At 33.0% G+C, this 12,500-nt stretch overlaps 1 protein-coding gene across 1 annotated transcript in view; it reads right to left on the minus strand.

Annotated features, from left to right (window-relative positions):
* LOC135206512 (basic proline-rich protein-like) overlaps window positions 1-1,378 on the minus strand; it is a 26,952-nt gene extending 25,574 nt beyond the window's left edge. Inside the window, exons 1-2 of the mRNA XM_064237869.1 lie at window positions 1,262-1,378; window positions 19-185 (exon numbers count right to left, since the gene is read on the minus strand). Of these exons, the coding sequence (XP_064093939.1) occupies window positions 19-185; window positions 1,262-1,378 (284 nt within the window). The remainder of the gene's footprint in view (window positions 1-18; window positions 186-1,261) is intronic.
* Between the last annotated feature and the right edge of the window lie 11,122 nt (window positions 1,379-12,500).

Genomic DNA, 12,500 nt, shown 5'->3' on the forward strand with positions numbered 1-12,500 from the left:
CATCCGCCTCCTTTGTACAGGACAGGATTTCTTCGGCGTAATCGAGTTTTCTGTCCTGCGGTGGCCTCAGCCACGTCCCATAAACCTTTTAGCCGCGGCCCATGAAACTCAGTCACGGTCCGGCGGTGACCTATGTTGTTGATAGCTATAGCGCCGCCAGAAGCACGATTACTGCTAAATTTAACCTTAAATAAAATAAAAACTACAAAGGCTAGAGAACTGCAATTTGGTATGATTGATGATTTGAGAGTGGATTACCAACATACCAAATTGCAGCCCTTGTTGCCTCAGTAGTTTTTAAGGTCTGGGGGCAAACGGACTGACCAAACCGGCACAATAGTTTTATTTTACAGAAGAAAACTAAAAGTTGTTGACAACAACCTCTGTAGCCCCGGGAAAAGCAGTGCTTGGAAACCCGCGCACCTCGGACGTTGCGAAATGCAATATTGCTGCTCGGGATTCATCTCACGTAGCTTCGCCCGGGTGAAGAGTGACTGCCCTTTTAAAACAGCGCGTTGTAAGAAACAAAGTCGTTCTCATGCTTCTGAATTTTCTGGCAGCCTTTGAGATCGCACAGGATGTTGTTGGGTCGTAGTTTTCCTGTCTGTTTTTATTTTTCTCATCAACTCTAACTAAATCCTTATTTCGTAGTATGAATGCTCTGACCCTTCAATCGAGATTTCATTATTTTTGTTCTTTCAGGGTGCATATGAGAATGTAGACGGAACGATTCCATACGACGCTAATTTGGAAAATAAACAAATCCACTCACGATCAGTTGAAAAAAACAAAAGATATATTGATTTATTTCACATTAGAAGCCAGTTCGAATTTTTGTTAGCCTAAATAATGTATCTTTTGGGAACTGAGGCCTAAAAAGGAATTATACCATTTTATTCATCTAAAAGTCAGGGTTATTTTTTTTCACGTTTATGTCAACTTTAAGATTATATTTTTTTCTGATGTCACAAGTTAAAAAACCAGGTATGGCAGACTATTTTAACCCTTTGTTGAGTTGTCTTTTACTACCTTACTTTTATAACTGTTATATGATCTACAAAACATGCAAAAATGACAACCTCTTATATACCACACCTGGATATATCTGTAGATCTGAACATTACCAAACTATGTCGACTGAAAAACAAAAATGCTCAACTCTTTTATTATTATTATTATTATTATTATTATTATTATTATTATTATTATTATTATTATTATTATTATTATTATTATTATAACATGGAAAGTTTGCACCAACCTTCATGCATGAACAGCTGTGATTTTGCAAGTGGAAGGCTCTTTCAAAATTTATATCAGATGGAAAGCACTTGTCCTGATCTCCATTAACTACTTCCAGATTCCCAGACTTGCACATTTGGCAATACAGCTTAATCTTCATAATCGGATACTCTCGACGCATTACAGAATTCATTTACTCTGGGACGTAGAAAAAAAATCATGTATTTGCGTTTCTTGATGTTTGATTTTTTATACTCATGAATACTTTAGATGATCATTGTTAAATATTAGCACCAAAAATGGTGGAACGAATCATTTGGTAATAAAATCCCATTCATCGCTAAGAAATATACATAGTGTCTTGATTAAATATTGTATGATAAAAATCCACAATTATGAAAAGAAATTGAATTGATTTTTAAAAGATTAATACAAAGGCCTTCGAAACTTGAACGGGACACTGAAGAACAACCTTCAGGTGTTGTATAGTCTTTTTATCCCTTAAAATTAATACAATTTATTTATATAGTTGGGGATTTTATTATACAATATACTAATCATCATCCAATCCTCTCAAATTTATAGATAACATTAAAATTGAATTTTTCCTAAGAATATAATGAAAATTTGCAAAAAAAAATCAGATCTCAAATAATGTTTTGACGAAAACATTTTTTTTAACATAAAAGATTTCTCTGTCCGTATGGAAAAGAAGATAAGTGATATTACAATGCAACTCCTCTTGGTGCAGCCGTTGCTCGTCGCAACTCCCATAGGTCAAAGGTTATCTTCAACGGAAAGTATCGAAACATCTGCTTTCTGTATTACAGTTCCCTTCAAGCATGTAAAATTCGTTCGGAAACCTATTCATTCCCAGAGTACACAAATTTCATTTTAGGATATTAGCCTCTAACACTAGTCCTTTAAGGTATTTGACAGGACAAACGTGGAAAATAATTCTTATCATGAGAGAAGCTTATTCATGGACGTATTTATGAGTTCTTGTTCACGTGATTAAATTTTTGTATATGCTAGAAAGGAAATGAAAGTTTTATATTTATTAGTGTCCATGTATGTAAATATGAACACCAATATAATATCAAACAAACGTGGTAATAGATAATATATATAGATAGAGAATATGATATACTAGATATATATATAATATATATATATATATATTTATATATATTTAATTATTATTAATTTAAATATAATTTATACATAATAGATACATATATATAATAAATCGATACATATATAATATAAGTATATGTGTTGGTATATATATATAGATATATATAATATAATATAGTATAATTATATAATATAGAGATATATATGGTGTATAATATATATCTATATATAGTATAAGATATATCAATTATAGATACTATATTATATGTTATGTATGTATATATAATATACTTATATATGATATAATTAAATAATATATATTATATATGTATATACTATGTATGTATTAATACAATATATATCATGTAAGTAATGATCCAATATATATTATATTTATATTATTAGATTATTACTATAATATATATATAATATCTATGTGTGTGGTGGTGTGTGTGAAAGAATAACTTATAATTATATATATATTTTTAATATAGAGGTATATATATATGTAAATAAATATAAGATTTAATTATAATAATTATAGAATATATAATATATATAATATAATATATATACTAAATATACCGCCCCATGAATACCATATACGAATTATAAGTGAAAACTGAACCACTGCAAGTAATGTAATTTCCGGTCACATCCTTTTATAAAGTAAGAAAAGAGAAACTATATGCAGCAATGAAATATAAACGAGTGAAATGACAAGCATGAAATATATTCTGGCCAAATAAATCTGAAGTGTATGTCCACAAAATATTATGTTTCCACGTAATCTCTATCATTCATTTCTCACTGCAGAATGTATTTCGTTTGACATTTATGTAGATTTAATTTTTCACAGAATAACTGAAAAAAATACAGTGCGTTACAAATATTAACATTTTTAACAAAATTATGTTAGAAATCAGTGGAATAGAAGCATATACGTATACTTGTAAGTTAATATAATTTAGCTCCGATATGATTCAACAGAACTGCTAACAAAGATCTTGTTCATCTTAACTATTTTTAAATGGCTATTTGACCTGACTATTTATTTTTCTATAAATGTGTAGTACCAGATCTCTTTTTAGATAACCTATATCTAAATAAAAGACGTAAGATGAATATAAAATTGATATGATAGCCGAAGAAAAGCTTCCTCGATAGGGGTTACTTTTTAAGAAAAAATAATACCGTGTCATTCAATAATGAAACAGCAAAGCAACGAAATTCTCACTCCAGAATATTATTAACTTTCTAAAGTGCTCTAATTATATTATGTTATGCTAACTGTTCAAAATGCCACAACATTTTAAATGAATATATGCTAACAAGATAAATATATTTTCATACAAAAGTACAAAAACGGGACGCTCTCTCTCTATCTCTCTCTCTCTCTCTCTCTCTCTCTCTACTCTCGGTCTCTCTCTCTCTCTCTCTCTCTCTTTCGTTAACTAGCTTTAGCATCCAAACCGCTCAACGTAATCGCCTATCCACTCTAAGCTGAAATTCAGTATACTATAGGAAACAATACCTTAAGACTCCACTCCCTGGCTACCCAAAGGCAGATGAATACAATGCTAGTACAAACAGTTCTTCTCTCTCTCTCTCTCTCTCTCTCTCTCTCTCTCTCTCTCTCTCTCTCTCTCTCTCTCTCCAAAGGGACCTTTACAAACAGCAACGATGTGTTCCCTTACGCAACATCACTCTTACTAGCCGGAAACATTAGTTTCCTTTCCCTTCCCAATACTCCAGAGCCCACACTTCACTTTTTGTTTTTATTTCAATCACTAAGCAAAAGTCTACTTATATACCAAAAGTATTTATGACTATAGGTTTCTTCTTTTACAGGGCTTTACGTATATAATGATTTGCATTACGTTTGAATATTTTGGAAATAGGAGTCTTGTGCTTTAATTTTCCAAAGCCCTAGTTTCAAAAGCTAGTAGCGTACATGACTTACAAACGATAAACTGTCTAATATATAGGGCTCTGCAAAGAATCGTATCTACTGCAGTGTTCAATTATATGCGTCACTGTTCTTATCTAAAGCAGGACTAATGCTATAGTTGCCGCTACAGAAACCCTCACGTTAAGTAAATTATGTATATATATATATATATATATATATATATATATATATATATGTGTTGTGTTTTGTGTTTGGGTGGTGTGGATATATATATATATATATATTATATATATATAACCTAATATTATTATATATATATATAATATATATATACAAACAAACCGACAAGGAAAAGGAAAAGATATGGCTACTGTATGATTATTCACACCATAATAATGCACTGCATAAAGCCAAATTAACCTCTAAAGTTATCTCTAGATTTCTTTTTTTACTTTAGCAGTACCAAAGGATACAAGCCAATAAGTGATTGCTGATTAACTGGAATCACATTTATTACTTTCGTAATTGTTTTTTTTTTTTTCAACATCTCTGCATGTGCGTCATGCATGGTTTTATTGATTTTCATTGTAGCTCTTGTAAGTTCTTAGTTCGGTATTTTTGTCAGGGTGGATTTTGAGAACAGTAGCAGCATAATGATTGTAAAGATAGTTGAACCAGAGACAGAAGATCTAACCAACTTGAAAGATGGGAAGTTTTTCGTTCATTTCTTAAATTCATTTCTTAAATCATCAACAAAGCCCTTTTTCGGTTCAAAATATAAATCGTTTTGATAATAAACTCAATACAGGATTGGTTTATAATCTACACCAAGAATTCAGTTACATGATTACTAATCATAATTTGTAGTTACTCCTAAACACGATAACTCGAATATTATTGTAATAATGGGTTGAATATGTCAGTTAAGAGTAGAAAATGAATAACCACTTTTATTCCTCCCCTTATTCGTAAGTACCATTCCAGATCAATATTGAATTAATTTGCACTAGAAATCATGAATACTTATCATTCACCGAACTGCCATTGACCATTACCAAATCAACATGATAATTTTCACAAAGGAAGCTTCAAACAAAAGAGAGAGAGAGCAAGTAGTTAATAGACGGGGAGGCATGAGGGTAATTTTGATTGGTCCCCTCATCATGATATTTACCGATTAATATGCAAACTTAATTCTGTTTTTCAGTGCTTATCCCGAAGAGCTCGTTTGCATATAGAGAAGTGCTTTGAAGTCAGACTGGCGCATTCTATTAGGTGAGTCCCAGCAGTTTTCTTTTTTAATACTTTGTCTTATATTTAGGTACAATGTATGGATTTCTGGTCGTATGTTTTTGTCATTGCCAGTCGTCTTCTTACAAATAGATTGGATAATGTCTTGTTAAATATTGCTATATACTAAATATATATATATATATATATATATATATATATATATATATATATATATATATATATATATAATACACTGTATATACGAATAATCCACATTCATTCGCGTGTGCAACAGAATTAAATTATTGACTCAGTTGGGGATCGAACCCAGACTTTTCATTATTTACGTCGAAGTTGGTACCAGGTGACTCACACACACACACACACACACACACACACACACACACACACATATATATATATATATATATATATATATATATATATATATATGTATGTATGTATATATATAGACACACAATCTAAAATGAATCGTGAAACACAGGCGATCTATGATAACGTACCATAAGCATAAGAAACACGTAACAATGCCGAGTATTTTCTCCCCTCACAAGAAATGTGTATCCCGTTCCTTACGCCACTCGCAGGAACCTGTGGGAGATCGTGTCCGTGCATTGTTTAACGGAACTTAAATTTTTCTGGGTTATTGTTTTGCAAGGAACCTTTGCACCCGAGGAGCGGAGTTTCACTTTCCTTTACGAACTTCGTTGTGAGAAGACTCGGTTCCTTTATTTCTTTCCTTTTTTTTACAGTTGGGAAAGAAATTAAGGGATTTTTTCGTCCCTTTAGAACTCCTGGAAAACGAAATTTCGTATTATGTGCGTCCGTTTTTCTTTGATATCTGCTAATTTTAGACTTGATTATTCATGGCTGATATATCACAAGCTTTTATTATTCCTTTTTGTGTTCCTTTTTAAAAAAAAATTTTTAGGCCGGGGAAAAACGGAATTAGATGTTTACATTTGTCTGCGGTAATTTCTAATTTTAGCTTTAATGATTTATGACTAATATTTCACAGGCTGATATCAGGTCCTTACACTTGTTAATTATTAATTACTGATACTTTTCACTGATATATGATAAAGTCTGAAAAGAGAAAGAGATCTTACTATAACATTAATAAGTAAACAAAATGGATATTTTTTTAAATGGGATTATAAGCCAAGTCTTAAAAGAGTAAGATACTTGATTAGTTAATTCTCTAACAATTAAGGGTAAACAAATTAAATATTTTTCAAAATTAGAAAAAAAAATAAAATTATTTTCAAAGCCTTTCTAAAGTGAATGAAATGTTCTTAAAACGAGCTAATAAACCCAGTCTTAAAAGAGTAACATATCTGGTTGATTAAAATTCTAAGAATGTGGGGTAAACAAATTAAATATTTTTTCGAATTAGATATTGAAACGAAAATGTCTTTCAACCCCTTTTTAAGACGACTTTAGTGTACCGTTTCTGGACAAGGTACAAACAGAGTACGAAGAGGTGTGAAGAAATCTGCATCTCCATCGCTGGTCACGTTTATATAGTTTGGTTCGCTTTTGCACATCGAGAACTGTCAGGTTATCGTGGGAAAAGTTAGCTGTAAGTTGATTTGAAGTATAAAATGAATAAGGATCTTTATGTCATTTGGGAACATGCCGTATTTTTTCGATTCATGAGCACATGGCGATTGTGATACATGATCAGTCTGTTGATAAAACGTTTCCCCCATATATATATATATATATATATATTATATATATATATATATATATATATATATATATATATATATATATATATATATATATATGGTATATATGAAACTGAATTTTATCACATCAACCGTGACTCATATACAAGCATTAAGCTAAAAATGTCGTTTAATACCCAATCCGCTCTAACTCGGAAATAATATGTTTTCATATATGTTAACCAAAGGGAATTTTTAGTTGATAAGAGGGCTAAGGCACAACTGTACGTCCTGAATTCTCGGTTTCCGTGCTTCGAGCCCATGAGGCGACGCATTTCTTATCAACCAAAAATTTCTATTCGGTTAACATATATGAAAATATATTTTTTTCGAGGTAGAGTGAATTGGATATTACTGGACATTTGTAGTTTAATTGCTATATATATATATATTATATATATATATATATATATATATATATATATATATATATATATCTATAATATAGATATTTATATATATATATATATATATATAATATATATAATATATATATATATATATATGTGTGTGTGTGTGTGTGTTTCTGTGTGTGTGTGTGTGTGTGTGTATGTGTATGTGTAAAGCAACAAATGGGATACATTTGTAATTTTCCCTTGCATTGAAGTCTTCTCAACTTTTCAGTTCCTCAGTTTAATTCAGAGACTATAAAATATATTTCCTGTTACTAATACTTTCTGGAATCGTTAATGTTTTAAAGTTTCCTCTCCTACAAGCTATTTAATTAAAACAGTAAGAACTTTTTAAAATGCAAACGTTCCTCCTTGTTACTGGTATCTTTTTTTAAATTTTTTTTAAGCTGCTATTTTGCATTTCTTTTGCATTTCAATTTATGTTCAGGGTTTTACATTTTCATTGTGTTTTTAAGTGAATATTTTCCTGTCTAGACTGAAGCAAAGAACATCTGCTGTTTAGTTTCTCTTCTCCAGTCCTTAATTGTAATGTTTGGTCACCTCGAAAATTATTGTAATTATATATCATTATTATTTTCACGGGAATTTTAAAATACTTTCAAGTTAGACGCATAATGAAAGGTTTTCTCGCAGCCAAGTAAAGCAGTCACCCCTCTTGACGTTTTAGTATTCAAGGCACACAAACAAATATTGTTTTCTTACTTCGGTCCATATCAATATTCTATGCGTGCATGCAGGTTTGTCTTAATTTTTCTTTCGTTACTTTTTACTACTTTCTCCATTAACGTATTCCATTCCAAAGGCTGATATACAGCAGTGAGTTGTATTACGCGCTTGTATCATTCCTCGCATTATCTGCTTATTCTATATTTCTTATTCTATATTTCTTTAACCATTTTGTATAAAAAAAAATGGGTGAGACGGAAAGTCACAGTGGAAACTACGAATTTTAGAAAGGAGGAAATATAAATATCTGACAGCAATAGCGAGACACAAGAAACGGCGTGGAAAAGGTCTGTGTTAAATACATGGTTCATAATTTTTTTAAATGTTTTTGGAACTTGTAGGGATCACTGGACCACAGACTTTAGATGTTATATCAATAAAACATTTTAGTCTAAGTTAGACTTTAGGGCCATTTCACCACGTAGTGCACTTTCGAATCAATAAATAGTTCCAGTAGGAAATTCATTATCAAAATACCTTTTCTTTATTTTTATTAGCAAAATCACTGAGTGATTTCGAATACGCGAAGTTACACAAACAGACATCAGCTGGAGGAAAAAATGGATCTAAATTCCTAAGTCCTTTATGTTTATGATGAAAATACATAAAAGACAAACGTTCTACAGCTCGGGTGAAACCATGACCACACATGTTCGAGATGCAATTTCCACTAACACCTGCAAATTGCGATCGGTTGTAAACAGTAATCTATGTACTGTTATGTCGATACAGTAATGCTCGGAGATTATCCGTTCCAATAAAGGTATAATATCTCGGTTCCAGTGAGGCTGCTTCTGCCTTATTGATGATGTATATCGGTTTCAGGATGCAAATGAAGTCCTCTCCGGACATATTCCCGAATATTCAAACAAAAAATTTTACTAGTCTTTTCCCATCAGACTTCACAATTCCATAACAGTTATCTTTATTCTCTCATTTTCAACCAACATTAGTTACGTGAAAATAAATAAATATCTGATGAATTGTTTTAAGAAATAAACGCGACAATAGGAGATTCACATCAACCGTGTATTTGATGTCTAGGCCAGTCCCTTACAACGCTCCTGATTGGTTGCTGATAAGCCAATGACAGGGCTGGAAACTCTCAGTGTCTCGAGAGAGTTCACATAGGCAGGATGTATGTTCCACCTCTCCTGAGGGATACTTTTGAAAGACGCAGCCCTCAGGAGAGGTGGAACATAGATCCTACCCATGTGAACTCTCGAGAGAGAATGAGAGTTTCCAGCCCTGTGATTGACTTATCAACAGCCAATCAGGAGCGTCGTAAGGGACTGGCGTGGACATCAAATGCACGGTTGATGTGAATCTACTGTAGCTGGAAGTAAATGAATGATCTGTATAAGACTGAATGTCATAGCAGGACCTTTCATCATACTTAGCAATCATGGCCATTTTTTTTAAAGAAAATTAATTTACAAAGACAAAAAAGGGAATTTTTGGAGATTCACTTTCTCACGGCGCTTTAACAGCTCTAAAGACAAATTTGAAAGTTTCTAAAATTAGTAATTAAACATTAATTCAAGATAATCCTCACCAATTGAATGTGGATGTCATCAAAAGGGGGAAAATGGGTGAAGACAAGAGACGATGAATGTCTGGAGCTTAATTGAGGTCTGATCATCTTCAAAGATCATGACTAACGACCATATGATTGAGTTTTAAAAGACTGGAGGTTTGAATGCGCAGCTTTGAGACATCGCCCAAAGAAGGTTTAATTTAATCATTTAATCTTCGTTTATGATATGACAGTAGACAAATAATAGCTCACGTGAGCCATGGGCAATAAAAACAAATAAAATATGCCCCGAAGTTTCTTCGGCGCAATCGAGTTATCTGCATAACGTATGGTGTTGTATAAAACTCTCAGACACGGCCCGTAAAACACTCAGCCACGGTCCTGTGGTGACATGTGTTGTTGGCAACTATAGCAGTGACAGACGCACGATCATGAACAACTTCAACCTTAAATAAGATAACAAAACTTACTGAGGCTAGAGGGCTGCTATTTGCAAGCTTGATGATTGGAGGGTGGATGATCAATATACCAATTTGCAGCCCTCTAGCCTCAGTAGTTTTTCAGATCTGGGGGCGGACAGAAAAAGTGCAGACGGACAGACAAAGCCATCTCAGTAGTTTTCTTAAAAAGGAACTTACAAATTTCGGAAGCCAAAAATTTTAAATATCATTATTATGCTATAAGAAAACATATTTTTATCCTTTGTATACAAACTTGTTCATTAATCTTCGATCATTTACTGGTTTTGTAATGAAACAGAAATGGGGAAGTGTTCCTAAAAAACTGTAATTTTTCAAAATCTCCCGCAGAAAATCTTAATGGATAGAGATAACAGACTACAAACCCAAGGGGCCCCAAAGGGAAATTAGCTTACAGAGAGAGAGAGAGAGAGGAGAGGAGAGAGAGCCGACGAGAGAGAGGAGGAGAGAGAGAGAGGAGTGGAGAGAGAAGAGAGAGGAGTTATAAGATGAGGGGATAAATAAATATACAGTTAAATAAACGAATGAATAAAGAATATATAAATATGCGATTATGAATCTAAAGGTTTAGAAAAATAAATTCCCCACCAAGCAATTACGTATCATCACAGGTGCCGCAGTCGGTAGAGTTCGATAAGGCTGAGTCCGGCCTGTATTTGGATGAACGACCCGCCAGCAAATTGAAAACGACGTATGCACATAATCTCCCGTGATCCCTCGCGGGACAAAGAATAGGGCCGGAGTGTCCAATGTCCATATTTCGCTGCCCGCAAACTCAGCTGATACGAAAAACCAATTAAGGATTCTCGTCACACAATGGGCTCATCCCACCGTGAACCATTCAATAGAGTAATCTGTATATTCGTATTGGAGGAAAACAAATCCGGTAATGACGGATGATGCGTGTTTTTAGAGGTTTTGATAGTTTTTCTTAATTTCTTGACAGGAGAATTTTTGTCTTAGACACAAACACACACGCAAACACAGAAAGAGACACACAGACAGAGACAGAGAGAATTTGCGTTTTAGGCAACATGAATGACTAATTTGAGAGAGAAATAGTGTGTATATGAGAGAGAGAGAGAGAATTTGTGTTTTACGCAATACGAATGACCAATTATAGATAAAGAAATAGTGTGTATGTGAGGGAGAGAGTGAGAGAATTTGTGTTTTACGCAATATGAATGACTAATTATAGATAAAGAAATAGTGTGTATGTGTGTGAGAGAGAGAGAGAGCGTGAGAGTGGGGAAGCAAAGTGAGGAATTCTGTTTTTAAAGGCAACAAATGACTAATTCTCGATATAGAAATAGTTGTTACAGTGTTTGTGGTGCGAAGAGAGAGAGAGAGAGAGAGAGAGAGAGAGAGAGAGAGAGAGAATGTTTTGTTAGTACAGAGAAAACTCGGAGGATGAAGTATATTAGTCCTTATGAATCATTCATTCATCGATAAAAAAGTTCAAGCCTTTAAATTCATAGTGGGATGAAAAATGCTTAAATTATGCAAACCAGAACCATAAAGAGAGAAAATAAACCTTCGTCAGTCTTTCGTTACTATTTCTTCGCTTTTGAATTTAGACACTTTTGCAACCTAATATCAGGACTCACCTCTCTCTCTCTCTCTCATTAGTCGTTTGCGATACTTAAAGAACAAGATAAATGAGGAGGATAAGAGGATAAGAGAGTTTCATCAGTTTGTAAGGAAAACCCAATAAAAAATAGCATAGGTCCCCTAAGACTTCTCTCTCTTCTCTCACCTCATCTCTCTCTCTCTCTCTCTCTCTCTCTCTCTCTCTCTCTCTCTCTTCTTAGTAATTCGTGATTCCTAAAACATTAATTCCCTCTCTTTCTCTACAATGAGCTATTCGTGATGACTAAATAACAAATTCTCTCTCTCTCTCTCTCTCTCTCTCTCTGATGGCCCGCCTTCGTTCCCTTCCATCAGCATCATGATCTCCTGTAAAGTTTACGAAAGTCTTACTTTGCACAAACTTCCAATACAAGATTAAATCTGGAAAAGTAATTAAAGAATGAAAGGCGGATCAAGAAGGAGCTGAAAAAAAAAGTC

The sequence above is a fragment of the Macrobrachium nipponense genome, chromosome 31 (assembly GCF_015104395.2).
Source record: "Macrobrachium nipponense isolate FS-2020 chromosome 31, ASM1510439v2, whole genome shotgun sequence".
Taxonomy (NCBI): domain Eukaryota; kingdom Metazoa; phylum Arthropoda; class Malacostraca; order Decapoda; family Palaemonidae; genus Macrobrachium; species Macrobrachium nipponense.